The sequence below is a fragment of the Cyprinus carpio genome, chromosome B20 (genome assembly GCF_018340385.1).
Source record: "Cyprinus carpio isolate SPL01 chromosome B20, ASM1834038v1, whole genome shotgun sequence".
Taxonomy (NCBI): domain Eukaryota; kingdom Metazoa; phylum Chordata; class Actinopteri; order Cypriniformes; family Cyprinidae; genus Cyprinus; species Cyprinus carpio.
This window is the reverse complement of record NC_056616.1, coordinates 28,440,039-28,458,276: the sequence shown is the minus strand read 5'-3', so window position 1 is coordinate 28,458,276 and position 18,238 is coordinate 28,440,039. Positions and strand designations below refer to the sequence as shown.

At 33.5% G+C, this 18,238-nt stretch overlaps 1 protein-coding gene and 4 long non-coding RNA genes across 5 annotated transcripts in view; all 5 read left to right on the top strand.

Moving 5' to 3' along the window:
• LOC122140985 (triadin-like) overlaps positions 1–6,263 on the top strand; it is a 20,975-nt gene extending 14,712 nt beyond the window's left edge. The window contains 3 exon segments of the mRNA XM_042746551.1: positions 1,299–1,325; positions 3,181–4,410; positions 6,188–6,263. Of these exon segments, the coding sequence (XP_042602485.1) occupies positions 1,299–1,325; positions 3,181–4,410; positions 6,188–6,255 (1,325 nt within the window). The 3' untranslated portion in view covers positions 6,256–6,263.
• A 1-nt stretch (position 6,264) lies between these two features.
• On the top strand, positions 6,265–12,925 carry LOC122141032. The gene is made up of 6 exons (XR_006157489.1): positions 6,265–6,299; positions 8,406–8,462; positions 11,149–11,175; positions 12,062–12,088; positions 12,721–12,765; positions 12,908–12,925. It is a non-coding gene; the product is annotated as an uncharacterized LOC122141032 (long non-coding RNA).
• A 156-nt stretch (positions 12,926–13,081) lies between these two features.
• On the top strand, positions 13,082–14,447 carry LOC122141113. The gene is made up of 6 exons (XR_006157547.1): positions 13,082–13,134; positions 13,732–13,788; positions 13,933–13,986; positions 14,105–14,152; positions 14,279–14,330; positions 14,428–14,447. It is a non-coding gene; the product is annotated as an uncharacterized LOC122141113 (long non-coding RNA).
• A 125-nt stretch (positions 14,448–14,572) lies between these two features.
• On the top strand, positions 14,573–14,971 carry LOC122140929. The gene is made up of 3 exons (XR_006157451.1): positions 14,573–14,610; positions 14,795–14,842; positions 14,936–14,971. It is a non-coding gene; the product is annotated as an uncharacterized LOC122140929 (long non-coding RNA).
• An 89-nt stretch (positions 14,972–15,060) lies between these two features.
• On the top strand, positions 15,061–18,199 carry LOC122141073. The gene is made up of 6 exons (XR_006157526.1): positions 15,061–15,100; positions 15,417–15,464; positions 16,094–16,132; positions 16,802–16,855; positions 17,494–17,538; positions 18,173–18,199. It is a non-coding gene; the product is annotated as an uncharacterized LOC122141073 (long non-coding RNA).
• Positions 18,200–18,238: the final 39 nt, after the last annotated feature.

Here is an 18,238-nt window from a genome sequence, read left to right as displayed (position 1 = left end):
ATGGTTTTCTAAAGCATGTATTCTACATTTAAAGTGGAGAATGACAGCACTTAAGTGTCAAGTGCTGTTTGGCACAACTACTGATGTTCAGTCAGAAATTTTGAAAATTGATACATTACTGCTGAACTAAATAAATATGCATATCTCCCCACAAAATGCTTCTCACATTAGGTCCGTGAGACTTTCAGCTGTTAATTGAGAAAGTATTAAGGGCAATATTTGAAGAGAATTTATTAGTTGCCTGGGAGGGTGAATATTTTGTCTGTTATTTATATAAATATAAATAAATAATTAATTAAAAACAAAAATCATAAGGGATTTGGAATGAAAATTGTGGGTAAATGATGGAAGAATGTTCCCTATCCCTTTAATTATGTTTATTTTTAATTATGTTTAATTACATTTGTAAGTGTAACCATGTTTTAAAGTATGTCTCAGAGGCATAAGAAAGAAGAAAAGAATCAGAATCAGAATCAGAATGAGCTTTATTGCCAGGTATGTTTACACATTAAGGAATTTGTTTTTGTGACAGAACCTTCGCAGTGCAACAGAATGACAGTGACAGAACAAAAAAAACACAAATAATAAAATAATAAAAAATATAGAACAAGTAAAGAATAACAATATACAAATTGACAACTGTATTTGCAGGTATATTACAATAGAAAGTTTTGTATGTAAAAGGTATATTATGTGATAATTTGAAGTGTAGAACAAGTATTGTGTGTTAGATAAAAAAATAAAAAGCAACATTTTTACACTCTTTAAACAAGGGGACCTGAGGTAGACTGAGATCAGAGGTGCCCACAAACTTTATGAAGGGCATTTGTATGTACAAAAATCAATCAAACAAAAACTTAATTAAAGCCCAAAAAATTCTGTAATTATAATTCTGAAAAAAGTAAATTCTGTATTATATCCAATTATATTAATATTATTTTTAAATGAAATAAAAATAATAATTAAACTAAAATGTAAATAACATTTTTTATTTTAAAACCATTTTTAAATCTTTTTTTACCTTTCAATGCAAAAATTAAAACAAAATAATTAAAAATAATTAAATAAACAAAAAAAATTCCTATTATTTTCCCCTCTTGTGATATGGCATGGCGGGCCAAATCAAAGGTCACCACGGGCCAACTTTGGCTGCAGGCCCTGGTTTTTGGTTCCTGGCATCTCTGACTTAGAGACACTGTGCCGCATAAACAACTGCATTTTTTATGCCATGCATTAAACCTCACATTAACTACCTAATTTAATCAGTTGTTCTTATGTTCTGTGTCTCTCTCCTCTAGGAGAATTCTTGCCACCGAGGAAAAAAGGTTTGTGTCTTGAAGTGCGCTTGATGAGATTGCATTCATTAGAGAATACATAAACCATCAGCATAACAGATAACAGTTTGCTTGAGTCTGTAATTAACACATTTATATTACACTTGCATTAGGAGGGCAACATTCTAGTATTTTATGGAGAATGGGCATTATGCTGCCATTGATTGTGTTGTTACATTTGGTGCCATTCATAATCTTTTCCCTTTGTTTTCACACACCCTAATTATGCTCTCCATGCTAATCAGTGTTCCATAAAGCTGCACGTATTTGTCCATTAACATCTTCATGAAATGATCATTAAGCCATCTCTAAATGGTAGAGCTAATGCAGAAAGCATCTAAACACCATTATTAGTTTCAGCTCATGCAAATGTTTGTGAATAAAAATAGTCCACATATGTATAATAAAAGTCTGTATTTGATTATATGGGCGACACATTTGCTGTCATTTGTCATATTAACACTTAAGGGAACTCATAAATTGGTGTGGCCCAGTTTTGCTTTAAAGGTACAGTCCATAATTGCTGACATAGGGACACCTAAGAGACCAGGAAATTAGATCTGCACTCCTTAGACGTATAGGCAGTGTCACTGGAGAAGTATGATAAACCATAATTATTGTTCTAAGAGGATGCTATACGCCCTGCAGTCACACAGTAATTTTAGCTGCTGTGAACTGCCCTTTTGCAATGCATTTTATTGTACAATGCTCAAAGAACCTCTTAAAGATGCAATGATATGGTTTAAGACTGCTGTTTTCCTTCCTGTGTGGAAAGAGGAAATTAGGGCGGGACATGTTTTTTTTTTTTTAAATAACCACTTATCATGTATTTTTGTGGGCTAAAACCTGGAAACCAGTTAGCATTTTAACCCTTCTGTTTCCATCATCCTTAAGTCAATGGGATTTCTGAATGGATGTTTGGTTAAATGCCTGAAATAAGGTCTGTGTTAACACAAGCTCAACAAGCTCAACAAACTCATTTTAACGTTTTATTCTATGATGAAAAACACATCAGTAATATCCCCATATGACTTTTTGAAGCTTTTACTTGTCTTGAAAAAGGCAGTTGTTAACCACTGCATGGGACTACAAAGGTTGTCAGAAAAAAAAAAAAAAACATCCATTCACTAGTCTGCTTTTACAGCTTCATTGTGTTCATAACTATTCCATCTCAAACTTTCAAACTTTTTAAAATAAAGACTAAAAGAGCTGCCAGAAACTTAATGGTGGTGATGTTGAAGTCATGCAACCATGATATAGTTTGTTTATATTTTACATTTGGCTTTTTACATTTGCTGATTGTATCAGAAATGAGTTGTGTTCATTTGTGAAGATTATCAAAATGTGTAAGAACAAAATGTGTGAGAATCATAAACTTTGTCGGTAATAGAGCTTATTTTCTGCTATAATCCAAAAGCCAATGGCAAAAGAACCAGGGTGATGCTAACTTCTGGGTTGGTGTACAAAAATACATAATCACCTCAGTTGGCTTAAAGTTACTATGAATTCAAAACTGTCACATGTCACAATAGGGAAGAAAAGATGATCGCAATTTCTGTTTCAATGCCAACTTTAACAGACATTGACTAAGAGGTCTCATCAGGCTGAGCAATGTTTTCCTTTATCCATCAACATTTGCACATTCATTCTTTTAATTTGCATGTCTTCTGAGTATTCAACTAGTAAAACACATAAGATGCATCATATAAATCTGATATGCTATGCATTGGATTGTGTATGTCTAGCCAAATATTATTTTGCTTCTGGCAAATACTGTGTGGCTTTTGGTTTGAACCCCATACATTCTTACAGCTTCACTGATATTTCTGAAAACGTGATGATAAAGTTGCAGAGATACGGGCCAAGGAGATGTTAGAAGAGGAAGGGGAGTATGAGGAGGAAGAGGAAGAGGAAGAGGACGAGGAGGAGGAAGATGAGGGGCTTGCTGAAGAAGAGGAGGAGGAGGAGGAGGAAGAAGACGAAGAGTATGAGGATGAAGATGAAGAAGAAGAGGAAGAAGATGGTGATGAGATCGAGGAGGAGGAAGAAGAGGACGAAGAAGAAGAAGAAGACGAAGAAGAGAAGGAATTAGCAGAGGAAGCTGTGGAGGAGGAGGGAAAAGAAGAGGAGGCTGAAGAAAAGGAGGAAGAGAAGACAGATTCTGAGGAAGAAGAGGAGGAGGAAGCAGCAGTAGCAAAGGAAGCTGTGGATGAGAAGGGAAAAGAAGAGGAGGCTGAAGAAAAGGAGAAAGAGGAAGCTGATGCTGAGGTCGAAAAGGAAGATGCTTCTATCCCTGCTGAACCTTATGAGGAGAAAGAAGAACAAGTCACTTCTAAAGAAGCTGAGGCAGCTGATGAGGAGGAGGAGGACAAAATTGATGTAGATAAAGAACCACCTGAAGAAGAAGATGGAAAAGGAGATACTCCTGCTGATGATAAAGAGAAAAAAGAACAAGTAGATGACATTACTGATGATGACCAAAGTGAGGAGAAAGGTGATGACGATGAGGTCAAAGATGCTGATATTGCCATTGCTCTTGGTATTGTAGCTGATACTGGTGCTACAGTCACTGATGTTAAAGCACAAGAAACTGGTGAGGAACCTATACTTCTTAAAGCTGATGGTGATTCAAAGCTATTAACAACCTTAGAGGAGAGTGCTGCTACAGCTGATGATGCAGTAACTGATTTAGCTGACTCACAAGATGGCTTAGCCGCAACTGATATCCCATATGATGACCATGATGATAAGATAGCAAAAGATCTAGCTGAGGATCATGGTGAGGTAACAGAAGACAGTCTTAAAGATGAGACTGGTGCTGGACTAAAAGACGCTGATTCTGAAAAAGATATAACAAGTGAGGGTGAGGGTGTTATTGAGAAGCCTGAGCTAGCTGATGATGTTGCAGATAAGGAAGAGCAGGAGGGAAAAGAGGAGGGAGAAGAACAGATAAGGGGTGAAGATGAGGAAGGTGATGATGCTATTATAGTAACAACACCTGTAGTTAGTTCCGAACCAGGTGGAGATGAGACAACAGTGGTGGCTGATGAAGATGATGGCTCTTCACCTGAGAAAGGTACCAAGATTATTTGTTTTTTGACTCTAAAAGATACAGTACATTTTTGTTTTGTTTTATTTGTTTGTTTTTGCGAATCTTTTTAATGTGACCATGTCAAAATAATATAGCCAGTAATGAAAAAGAAAAAAAAGTTTTTGGACATGCATTCTTCTGCTGATCCATCAGGGTAACATAAAATATTGTTGCAGAGTTTCCTGGACTTATTCAGTAGTTCTGCAGCACCGTCACTGAATCTACATTGTGAAATGACCAGCATAACCAGTGTAGTCTGACTCCCAAACAACTTTTATTAACTGGTCCTTTTTAGTGAATCAAAAACATACAGTGTGACCAGTGTAGTCTGATTTCCGAAGTTATGACTCAGAGTCTTATTCTTTTTTGTGAACCAAAAACAGAGCGCGACTAGTATAGTCAGATTCCCAAATGAATCACTCTGAAACGGTTATTTTTAGTGAATGAAACACATACAACCCAACCTATGTAATCCAATTTTCAATGGAGTGACTCTGAGTCGGTTCTTACACTAGTGCTACTAGTGTAGTCCGATTCTGGAATGAATCACCCTAATTCTTTCTAATGAATCAAAAGCATTTAACGCAACCAATTTTATCTGATTCCAGAGCGAATTACTCTAATACCTCAACACTTTTTGGTAAATTTATTGCATTTTGTTGTTAGTATTATATAAAATAATGAATTAAATATTTTAACACATTCTGTTTGTTTACGTTTTATTGTTTTATTATACCTTTAAAGCCATTTATTGGATTTTATTTATGCATTTATTTATTCCTTAAAAGTACCAAAAGACAGGAACTGTTAGGAAACCATATAAGAACTGAAAGTTGGAATTCTTTATAAATCTGTAACTGTATAAAAACTCAAATGTACTGCCTGTAGGTTTTATAGATTTTAACCAAACACTTTAATCATTTAGGCATTGCTATCACACAAAAAAATAGTTTAGGCAAAGTTTGCAACATATCCAAATATGCTGGTAGGAAAGGACCCCATTTGAGTTTGTGATTGAAGTCTAATTCATGCTGGGTGGATCAAAGAACAGCAGCTGGTGCATTGCTGCTCAGCTGCCAGTGAAACGGTTAGAATCCATGAGAGACTGCTTTCAAGTAAGCTGTCACCAAACACTTGTCTCCAAAGGGGTCATTCAAGGGCATCAAAGTTCTGGATGATCAGGGAAAACACTGGGTTAAGCCAAATGAAGATGCACTTCCAAATGAGAGAAGATCAAAATAGGTTATTAAGGGTAGAACGAGTAAAAAGTTAGAATTAGTGGTCATAATCATTGTCTTAGTAGCAGCAGCACATAAAGCTATTGGTAAGTTTTATGTATACTGCTTATACCTTTTGCTTTTTACTAATGGTAGTTAAACATAGGGCAGCTTGACTTTACCTTGCTAACTTAATTTAGCTGACTTGCTAATTCACTTTGCGCAAAGCTAAACCACCTGTTCCAGCTCCTAACTCGCCGCTGATGTTGCTAATGAAGTCTGAATGATCATGTCTCAATAGAATAATTGAAAAAAAAAAGTTATGTATGTAAATTAAATCTGATCATATCTCTTTGTCAAATGCTAATGCAATCTAGCAAACCAACAAAAAAAAAAAAAAAAAAAAAAAAAAAAAAGCTTCTCCCAATATCGCTTGGCAGCATTCAAGTATAACAGGTCAAAGGAAAAGAAATTGTTACTGGTTACTTAAAGTTTAAAAGACTATCCGGCGAGCCTTATAAATATGTTTGCTTGTTTATTCAAAGACATAAGAACCCTGAAAGAAGAGGAGAAAGATGAAAAGGATGAAAGCGCAGAGAAAGTGGAAAATTGAAGAAAAAGAAGAAAAAGCACCAAAACCAGAACCGATCGCTAAAGGTACAGTACCAAAAACAGTTTACTTGCATGAAGTATATAAAATGAATCTGAATTAAAATGAGAAAATTATGCCAACACTAATGAGCTCCAAGGTTATTGACTGTGGAGGAGTGATGTTCTACAACAAGCCTGATGGTGGTGGATGCAGGAGAAGAGGGCATGTGTGCTGTGTGTGTGTGTGTGTTTGTGTGGCTGTGTATGTGAGGGTTGAGCAGACCTTCAGGCCTCAAACTTTGATCTCCAAAGACTTCCTTATGGCTCCTTTTGGAAGCTGACCAGCATCAGCCTATCTGGCGGAACACCACAAAATGTTTAATAATGCAAAAAAGGTATAACCTCGGCCATGTTAAAATTAACATTAAATAAAAGCACAAGAAGCACAAAGATCTCTATAATATGATTTTCTCCTCTGAGATGTATTCCTCCCTTTCCAATTATTCTTGTTATTTGATTTATCGATATGGTGTTGAACTAGAATTTTACTGAATTCCTCCAGAGGGCAAAGGATCCTACTGGGTATCAGATTAAAATCTGGAGAGGAGACTGGGGATAAAACCATGTGTGTATTGCGAGATGGAAATCTAATCCTGCTCTGAGACAGTGTATGACACAGCAGAATCACAGACACAGAGCTCAGATGAGGTTCAGAGGACTGACTGCTGCGGCTTCTGTCTGGGAAACAGCAGAATGAGGTGTGCTTGTGCCTGCAGAGACAACAGTGTAACGCACTGACATACACACGGTGCCACAGGAATACATAGAGAACTGATACTTACACAGAGAGGTTCAAATACATTTGGTAAAGGAGGAAAGCTCATTATGCTGTCCATTCAAGAGCACCTTTAGAAACCATTGCAAGTTTTAGCTGATAAACTTTTAGACAAGGTGCCATTCAAACTGTACTTTTCTAGTTAAATTATTTGAGAGTCTGTTTTTCACCAACAGTGATTTTGCAGCAACATATTGATTTGCATCTCCTGCTGTTTGTGCAATGAGCAGATTACAAATTTATGCAAAGTTTGTGGGCATTTATGCACACTGAATTTAATATGGCTCATGCATATCCTAAATTGACCGCTGCCTTTATGAAGTGAAATGTAATCAGTTTATTTTTAGCCATGCTTTTCATTAAATTTCCACAGACACATCCCTGATCACTACTCAGGTGCTGGCATAAAGCATTTTTTTTTATTTTATTTTATTTTATTTTATTTACAAAAAAAGTGGATAATTTTGTATTATTCAATAAATAAATACAATAATACCAAATACCTGCATTATGTATGCTTGCTTTGGCCCTATCATAATAATCATATTTTTTTTAATTTAATTTAATTTTAGTTTAGTTTATTCTTTTTTATTTCAGTTTATTATTTTATTTTATTAACAAAAAGTGTAGAAGTGTACAGTGTGTGCTATCATAAATATGTGTGTGTGTGTGTGTGTGTGCGTGCGTGCGTGCGTGCGTGTGCGTGCGTGCGTTTATTTTATTTTATTAAAGTGTATTAAAGGTGTATAATTTAGTTTTATTTAGTAAATAACTGCCAGCAATAATGTATTATTGTATGTTATATATATGGGTTTTTTTTTTTTTGTTTGTTTGTTTTGTTGAGGTGGTAATCTAATATATTTTTGTTTTTTTTTTGTTTACTACTTTGTACTTTAGTTCTTTAAAATGTTGTGCTCCGCAGAAAATTACAGCCATAACATCATCCCATTCCATTTACTGCAGAGAGCAGGCCAGAAAAATGAGAATCTCGGCCCTGCCTGCAGGCAAACAGCAGATACTCTGTCATTCCTCTATCAAGAACATGATTAGATATGTTTCACACAACAGAATAAATCTCTGCCGAGAGAAAGAAGCCTGTTGTTAGGGGAGAGAGAGCAAAAATGTGGGACTTGAAGAGATCCATTGTGACCCATGGGGTTGAACAGTCTGCACAGAAAGCACAAACAAAGTACAAAAAAGATCTGAACATCAAAGTTGGCATTGTGTGGATGTGTCTGTGTGTGTGTAATGTCTGTGTCTTTTGTCTTTCTTTTTTCTTTCTGGGCTGTAAGACTCACCTTTTGTTTTGTTTGCTTTATTTCTTAAAACAGTGGCAGCCGAGGAAGTGAAAGAAAAAGAAGCAGAGAAACCTGTGGCAAAGGCTGAAAAAGAAGGTCAGTACATAATTACAGTGCTGCTATTGTTTCTAAATTATTATTTAATTTCATTTTATTTAAAAGGTCAGTACACAATTACAGTGCAAATGCTACTTTTGTCCCCAAGTAGAGTCAATTTTATTTTATTTTATTTTATTTTATTTTATTTTATTTTATTTTATTTTATTTTATTTTATTTTATTTTATTAAGAACCATACACAATTACAGTGTAAGTGCTGCTATTGTCTCTAAATAGAGAAACATTTTATTTTATATTTAAGTTTTTCTTTTATTTAATTTTTATTGTATTTTTAAAAAGAGAAGAGTGTCAGTACACAATTATAGTGTGTATAGTTTTGCTTAATTTTATTTTATAATTTTATTTTATTTTTTATTAATTTCCTTCAGAAATTAGTGACAGTGACTTTAAAAAACACATTGAGCAGCACTATTCCAACGACTGGATTGTGATTGTGGTTTAATGGCGCAAAAGCAGCACAACTTTAGTGAATTTATCTGAAAGTCATTTGATACAGAAATCTGCACAAATTCAATATATGAAGTTTCAATGGCAAATCAAAGTCATAGTGATAATATCCTATCTTACAGCTTTCAATGCCCCTGTTGATCTTAATCAGAAAAGAGTAAATGTGTTTTTATTAGCTAATAAAATTCTGCACCAAAGGTCAGTGAGAAAACAGTGGAAGGAAGGAAGAATGCATGCTGTTTTAATAACACAGATCGTGTACTCGGCTGCAGGGTTGACTGATATCAAAAATGGCATTAGCATTTTAGGTTAAAGGCATTTTGAATGACACCTCCCTGTAATTCCCCGCAAGCATGTAAGCAACACAATCAAAACTGGCTTTTTGAATTTCAACATAATTATTATTCAAAGAGACTTCTTGGAATTCTTGCAGCCGCTAAAAACATTTCCCTGCTTCTCAGCCAGTATCCTCAGATATGTCATTATTGTTAATCTCCGTTTGTTGGCGAGGTTGTCAACCTGTTTTTATTTTTAGCTGGCTTCCATCTTGTTACAATAATCCAATCTCTTTACTGATGGGGTGGCATTTAATCAAAAATTTTCACATTAATTCTGACAAATTTGTGCTATCCAAACTTATAATGAAGGTGTCATATTTGTATCCTATGATTTACTACCACCACTTTAAAAATTAATTTTGGTAATAACATTTTGATTTATGGACATAAAATCTGGCATTGGCCTCTGATGTCATAAGCACATTATGATTTTTAAAGATAATGACATCAATATATTAAGCTGTAGAAGACATTTATCTCCATGTTTGCCTGCCAATGCGATCTTTATCATCCTGTGTTGATTTAAACAAGGCTAATCTAATACACCTCTTATTAGTCTGTGTCTTTTTTTAACACTTTCATAATTTTTTTGCTCATGTACATCATAATAGATGTTTTGCAATTGATTTGATTGCGGTTTTGACAAGTAAGTCCGAGTGTGCCAGCAAAACACACACAACATCAGAGCCAATGTTTCATATGAGATGGCTAAAATAGGCAAGAAATGAAATTAATCACTGTAATCTATAATGACACTCACTATTTTTGCATTTGTTTGTATCCAGACAAACAAAAAGAGCCCTCTCTCCCTGTCCTTGTATGCATTCAGTATTACAAAAAGAGCCTCACAAAAAAGCCAAGAAGACACTAAACCAAAGGAAGAAAAAAAGGTATTTGGTATTGACTTGCGAGGTCAATATCATGCATGTTGTTTTAAAATATGATAATAATAATAAAAAAGCCTGGGCATATTTCATTTATCAGAGTCATTCAATAGGAAATCACACTGGCCATGTCCCATGGATAAATCATAGATCTAGTCAGAGACATGCCGGTATCTTTGTGGTATTTATTCTAACAAATATTATGAGCTTTTCATGCAAAAACAGCAAATGATCAAGAGGTATTTTGTTTTTTTGCACATGCAATAAAGTGCATGCTAAAAATATAATCATGGGATTGGTGAATGGTGTGTACCTAAAAACAGATTTGCATCAGTGGTATAGAAGTGACTGAAAAGGTGTATGTACTATAAATTTATGAAGTCAATATATGCACGCGCACACACACACACACAGACACACACACTCACCACACACACACACACACACACACACACACACACACACACACACACACAAAGGACTATCAATTGTGCATACAGCATGAATTATAGACCATATGGGTAATTTCTGTATCAGCAGATACAGAAATTCATAGATATTTGCTCTCTTGCTGACACTTACTCCTTACTTTAATCCTATATCATTGTGTTTTCTACTAAATACTATTCATTTTACAATTTTAACTTGGTTGTGCTTACAGAACCTATATATAGATATATATTATATATATATATATATATACTATATATATATATTATATATATATATATATAATAATATATATATAAAACAAGCCTGTGCTTCGAGATTAAATTTTGTTTTCTCTCCCTAACCATGTCTGAAATTTCTAGACAAAACCTTGGCCACTAATGAGCACAGCAAAGCCATGTTTGGTGGTTTGTATTGTTGTATAGAGATTTCCAATTATTATGCAGACAAATGTGTTCACTCACAGTCGCCATCTAGTGTAACTAAGAATTAAAGCGCTACATTAATTGTCACTTATTGACCTTTTTCTCCTTTTTTTTTCCAGCTGAACCCGATAAAGTAAAGAAAAGAGGTGTGTTTATCAAAATAAAAGTCTTTTATTGCAGATAATAATTATTTATTTTCATTTTTATTTTATTTATTTATTTACAATTAAAAGAAGTTAATAATATATACTTTAAAAAACTAAGTATGTTTTCTTTGAGTATCATGGATTATGCTTGGGCATGCAAATATAGTGATTTTAAAATAATTTGAATAAAACAATGCATTTAAAAATAGTTTTAAGTAAAATAGCTTTTCCAGTAATGACCTACATATTTAGACATTATTTAATCATAAGCATGAGACCACAGATTTTTATACACCAGTTCTATAAACATAAGTCTATAACATGCAACTTGTATTTTAGAGACAATATGGCCTGTTAGTTTGTCTACTTTTGTTTATCTAGGCCTATAGCTTTGAAAGCTTAATTTTAAATGAATGAAAATGATATGATTTCATCTATGACCTATAATAATACAGTAATCTGTTTTAGAGGATATCACTAAAGGATCTTATAGCAGTAAAACAGCTGCATTTTTTTCTTATATCCAATAGCTTTGACAAACACAAAATAGTGCCCCCTGGTGCATATCTGTATATCTTTTTATTTTATTTTTTTATTTATTATTATTATTATTATTATTATTTTAAACAAAACCCAGATTCTTAGGAATACTTTAGGACATAAGTATTATTTCTTCTTTAATGTGCTAATTTGTAGAGTAGTATAATATATTGCAACATCAGATGTGTATAGATCTAGCAAAGACTGTTTTCATCATCAGTGTTTAGCAGGCTTTCAGTGATTTAGTCATCATGAAGTGACCTATTGCTGCAGACAGATTTCTACTCTCTTTAAACGAAGCAGTTTGGTCTGATTCAAGTCTTTGTTCATGTTTTTCATTTCACAGCTAAAAGAGTCACCCTTGAGCACAAGAGTATGTGATGCATTGTTTTGTTTGATTAAAGCTTTAGCTCAAAGGCAACTGCCAATATCTACAGCAAACTGCTTGCTTTAGCAGTACAGCTCAAAAAGCCTGTGCAAAACTAGAAGCAGTAGACTAATCTATTGTTAAGTGTATTTATATGCTTTAAAAGATGGTTAAATAAATGTAATTAATAATGCAATATATATATATATATATATATATATATATATATCAGTATAGGAGATAGATAGATAGATAGATAGATAGGATAGATAGATAGATAGATAGATAGATCTGTTAGTAGATAGATAGATAGATAGATAGATAGATAGATAGAAAAGATCATTTGTGAGCCAACAGCATTAGGGACATTTCATGCCATTTCATTTTTTTCACTTTAGGAAATTAATTTATTCCTAAATTCAAATTCAATTGGTTTATTTCCACAGTTAATAAAAATGAAAAAATATACGTTTCCAATTAAATGTCCTTTATGGTGCATTTGACACAATGTTCTCAATATGCCAGCAAATACTGTAAAGTTTGAAAATTAATTTTCAGCTGAACAAATCTGAAGCTAATCATACATGTTTTGATCTGAAAGCTCATTTTATATTGTTTAATATGTTTTCTTTATCCAGAAGCAGAGACTAAGAGAAGGGAACCCCTGCTTAAACAGAGAAAAGGTGCATTAGTAGCACTCTTTACATCAAAGTTATTATTTTTTACTCAGATCAGAATATTAAATATAGATAGGCATTTGTTTGTGGAAGAAATATTGTACTGAAGTCTTTTTTTTCACCTCCTCACTGACATTTGCCTCATCAGAAAAAGAGGCTGCAAGAGAAGAACAAGACTAGAAAAAGCAAAGGTAAAGGTTAAAGAAAGGTAAAAAAAAGAAAAATCACAATGTGTGCCTGCTTTTTTATATCATCAAGACTTGTTTCAAATGATTTTTATAATCCATAGCGATGAATATTGCAGAATTAAATTTGCTCTCTGCTTCACAGCTCCAAAAGCAAAGGCAGCGGCTGTCAACATACCCAAAACGAGAAGTAAATCCACATGATCTGATCATACTTTACTTCTTTAAAGGGATAGTTCATCCATAAATAAAAGTTCTGCCATCATATTCACCCTCATGTCGCTAACTCATGTGACTTTCTTTCTTCAAAGAAGATACTTTGCTGAATGTTCACACACTCTTTTCCACATAATGTACATGAATGGCAACGAGAGAGACTATCAAGCTCTAAAAAATTACAAAAAAAAAGCACCATAAAAAAAAGTTTAGGTACATATAAATTGTGAGCGATATTCCAAATCCAAAGATCCAAGTCCAAATCAAAGATTCCAAATCTGAAAAATTAAATATGCACATATTCAAATCACACAAATTCAAACTACCATGGAGAGGAGGATTTTGAGTGCCAAACAACTTATGAAAATATGATTTTAGATACTGGGCACAGCATGAACATCCTGCATGACATCTTCTTTTGTGTTCTACAGAAGAAAGAAATTATACAGGTTTTGATCAATGAGTGAATGATGACAGATTTTTCATTTTTAGCTCAACTGTTGATGGCAAATTTGAAATTCCGTTTGATATAACTATATGACAGCGGTGCTTTCCCTTCTCCTAATAACAGGATCTCGAGCCTCAGAGGACATGGAAGTGTCAGCTGCTCCAGCTCCGATACAGGATCGTGAGTGCAACTCATAGCCTTGTGACTTTTTAATATTACATTGCGTTACATTCACATAATGCAAAAAGACAGCAGCAGTAACACGCAATCTACAATCAGTCTGTTGTAACTCTGAATCTTTCTTTTTACAACCTGGTGAAACAGTTCCTATGTGCCGACCAACACCTGTGTACTGCCCAGCGCCACCTGGCTGGTATGGTGAGTAAAGCAGCCACCTACAATTACTGTAACTCAACGTGCTTTACATAAAACGCTTGTAAACATACTTCAGATGTTCTTTAATGCCCTGAAATTTACTTAATCTTTTATCTTACAGTGCATCATATAGTAACAAGTAGCCCATTACCACCATCGGCTATTCCAGGTATCCAAAACTATTTTAATGCATTCTTACAGTATTATAACTAATTAAATTATGTGGGCTATCAATGGCAAAAATATTAAGAATTAATAGTTTCTAACACCACCCATTTTCATTGTGTTTTTTCAGAATCAGAAGTTCCGATTTTTAACAACTCATCAAGCTCCTACTTTACTGAAAGGTGTTTATTGCTAAATATATTTGAGATTTAATTCTATATGATAATAATTTACTATTTTTTAAAATAAAATCTGATGTAATGTTCCCTTTGCTTAGAGAACCAGAACCTGCTAAGGCAAAGCAAAAACAAGCCACTAAAAAGAAAGGTATAGTAGTAAGAATGTATGATATTTTTCTAGTTATGTTAACAGACCCGAAGCAAGTAATAACCTTTCACCTCCAATTTCAGAACCAGCTGCTGGCGCAAAAGAAAAAGCCAAAAGCAGGTCCTGCGAAGAAGGGTGAGATCCGATTTAAAATTAAAAGGCAGTATGTGAGTTTATAGTACCACTAATCATGTTGGAGAAGATGCTTTACTTAGTGTTTTTCATTATTATAACAACATTGTTATATATTTTGTATGTGTGGATTTGAGTTTGTGCATTTATATTTCATTTTTGTACATTTGTACGGTGTGTGTTCAAGAGCCCACAGTTACTAAAGCCAAAGTAAAACCTGCAGTGGCAAAGAAAGGTAAGGATAATAGAAAAAAATTATGGCTAAATTTAAATTTTAGATCTATTTTCTCATTAAATAAATCTTTTTTTTTTTTTTTTTATGATTTAGGGCCAATCGCTGTGAAAGAGAGGTCTAAAAGGACAGGTAATTATTGGTTCAGGAACTGACTTTGCAGTAGTTTTTATATTAATGAGCAGTAGCTTATTATTTCCTCTTTTACAGAGCGAGTGTGACACTAAAGAAAAGGCAAAAACCTACTCTCTACTAAGAAAGGTACATTTTATTGTGGCATATATTATTGTATACACATAATGTAATATTATATTTCATGCATTCATCCATTTATTTATTTATTCATCATAAATTCTCCTGTGTTTACCTGTGAAATAAAGTGATACAGATGCTTCATTATAAAATAATCAGAGAATAAATATAATTGTCAAGAACTGATGAGAGTACTTGTTTTTTCATAATTCCTTTTATTTAGATTCCTTTTATTTGGTTAAGCACAAGTACCACCAATCTGGTTGTTTGGCATCCAGGAATCTTGAATCTTGAATATTCTATTCTTATCTTTTTTTCTCACTAGATCCAGCAGTAACAAAGGTGGCAAAAGTAACAACAACCTCACGTAAAGGTAACCTACTGCACAGTACACACATATTTATAGCTTAAATGTATAGCTTTTCTTACTCAAAAGCTTAAAGTTATGAAAGAAGGAAGAAGTCTTAATCCTTGTAATATTATTTTGTATAAGTTCCTTTAATACTCACAGAAAGAGGTTCAACTGTCTTCCTAAACTGGGTGTTTGGAAATTGGTAAACAGGCTATAAATATTCCACACTGGATGATATTTGTCTTGCTTCTATAGGCAAGTGCCTGTTACCTGCCCCGTGGCAATATCATTAAATGTTCTGCCATGCTGTTTTTTTTTTTTTTTTTAGTGTTGGTCAGAGTTTTGCTGAGAGTAAATGTAGTGGTTTCTGCTATTCTTGTTATACCTTTAGTTGAATTGCACATTGCTCCTTTACTGTACTTTTTGATCTATTGCTTACAAAAGCTTCTAGATTTGTGTGAATTGAAAATGATTTGTTGTTGTATGGTTCAAAAGTCAAATGAAATCCAGTCTTATGAAACACTGTTTCTTAAAGAAAGTATGGATATTGATAAATATTACTTGTAATTTATTTTATTAGTTCATAATTAATCAAATATCTCCATACTAATATATATAATATTTTTTTTGGGGGGTCACTAAATCGGAAGAAGAGAAAGCTATAAAGGAAGTGAAGCCCAAAGCAGAGGGTAGGTAACTTTAAAGTACTGTTTGCAATTAAAGTTTTACCTATTGCTCAAACCTAAGGGTCAGGGGTTTGAACAACCCCCCTACTGAATATTAAATCATCTGAACTTTATCTGACAACATTTAATAAATAAATAAACGAATTTATAAATATTAATCTAAAATAAAAAATATACTATATTGTTAAAAAAAATATATATATTGTTTGAATTTTTGAATCTCCTGTTTTTATAAAGACGTTAAAAAGGGCAAACTTAAAATTGGTAAATTAGTAATAATAAGCATGAATGTGTTGAATACAGCTTGTCCTAGTGGATTTTTCAATCAGTAATCCTCCAAACAACTACATTTGATTTGAGCAATAGGTAGGTCATTGTGTTTTTGATTGCTAATGGACTATAATTATTGCATGCAATACGCCTTGACTTCTTGACAGCAAAACAGCATACAATATTTATGTGCTTTTAACTTCTTTAGTTCATTGACATCTTCAAAAGACTAACACAATCAAATACTACAAGAGCTAGCAATTCCTGTTTAGTGTAATCAAAACAAAAGTTTGACTAAAAGTAGGCTAAATAAAGTGCTCTTTAAAAACATACACTGTATGCTGTGTTATAATGTATACTGTAGCATCATTCTAATAGGTTTGATTATGTTTTGATCAATAGTCAAGAAAAAGGCCGCATCAACACCAAAAGCCAAACAAGCTATTAAAGTTGTGGGTAAGTTGTAATGATTATTTTAACAGCATCTCTGTATCTTTGAATACCCCCCCCCCCCCCCCCCGCCCCCAAACAGAGGAAAATACATTTGATTTCCATTGCTAACAAGCCTAAAACTGAATCTAAAGTTTCCGAATTTTATACTTAACGACTCACAGGACGAAACAGACAAGCGTGGCAAAATATTGAGGAATTGTTTTAATATTAATTTCCCAATGGATGCTTTGTGTTGTGAACACTGGTACATGTTTTCTTTGTTTTTATAAAAATACAAACAACTTGCTGCATGGATGATTGTAAGGTGGATCAAGCAAAAAAATTAATATTAAAAGTTGGCACAGGAAAATTGGATCTGTCAAGTTATATAACTTCAGATGAAGTCATGTCAGAATTTTTCATTTTTTATGACAGGAAGTGCACCTTTCATGTTCTGCTCCATGACTATATAATCACATAGCAGAGCATGTGTTCCTGACACCTAAAGAATAGAAATAACTCTGATTTCAAACTTGATTATAAGACTTAGCATGGATACTTGAAGTGCAATTACAAAGGTGTCACATTCACACATTGTGTAAATGTGAAATTATGGGAGACTGAAAGAAAAAATGACAAGCACTGTTTTCCTTCACCTCCAGGAAAACCTGTTCCAGATGAGAAGAAAACGGCAGAAGAAACAAAAGGTATGAAGCAGTCAATACCTCTGTTTTAAAAACTAGTGTGCTGACTATTTAGACATCCAAAAATTAAAAAAAAAAAAAGAAAATCTATCATTATTTATTTACCCTCATAAGGGTGAGTAAATATTTACTGAAAATAAGAGTTTTTTTTTACAAAAAACAACACAAAATATTTAGGCCTAAATTTAAGATTTATGATTTGAACTGCATATTAAATTTAACTAATATATAAACTAATAACCCTTAGTCTATGTAGTGCAGTGAAATAGAGAAAGCAATCTCAGAATAAAGCTTAGTGGAAAAGTGGTTTATAAATATATTTCAGTTAATACAGAGAAGAGTTGAAAAAAAAATCTCATATTTATCTTTTATCTTTTTAGAAGTACTGCATTGTTAGCTTAGCAATGTGTTAATGGCAAACTCTGTTGGAATCAGTTTGTTAGTAACTTCCATGTGGAGCGCTATTTGTGTGCCGCTCTGCATATGTAGAGTGTTTCACATTAGTCACTTCTGAGGTCCTGTTTCAGTTAGAATGCTGCCTAATAAGACAGCAAGACATCTCTTTAGGTTTTGGAACAGAGCACTTTCAGGTTAATCTTTGCTAACCACAATTCTGTCCTCAAATTTCTGCCTTCAGAGAAAGCAGCCGAGGCACCAGCACCAGGCAAGTAAGTTCAGATGTTTTTTGAAACCCATGAGGTGT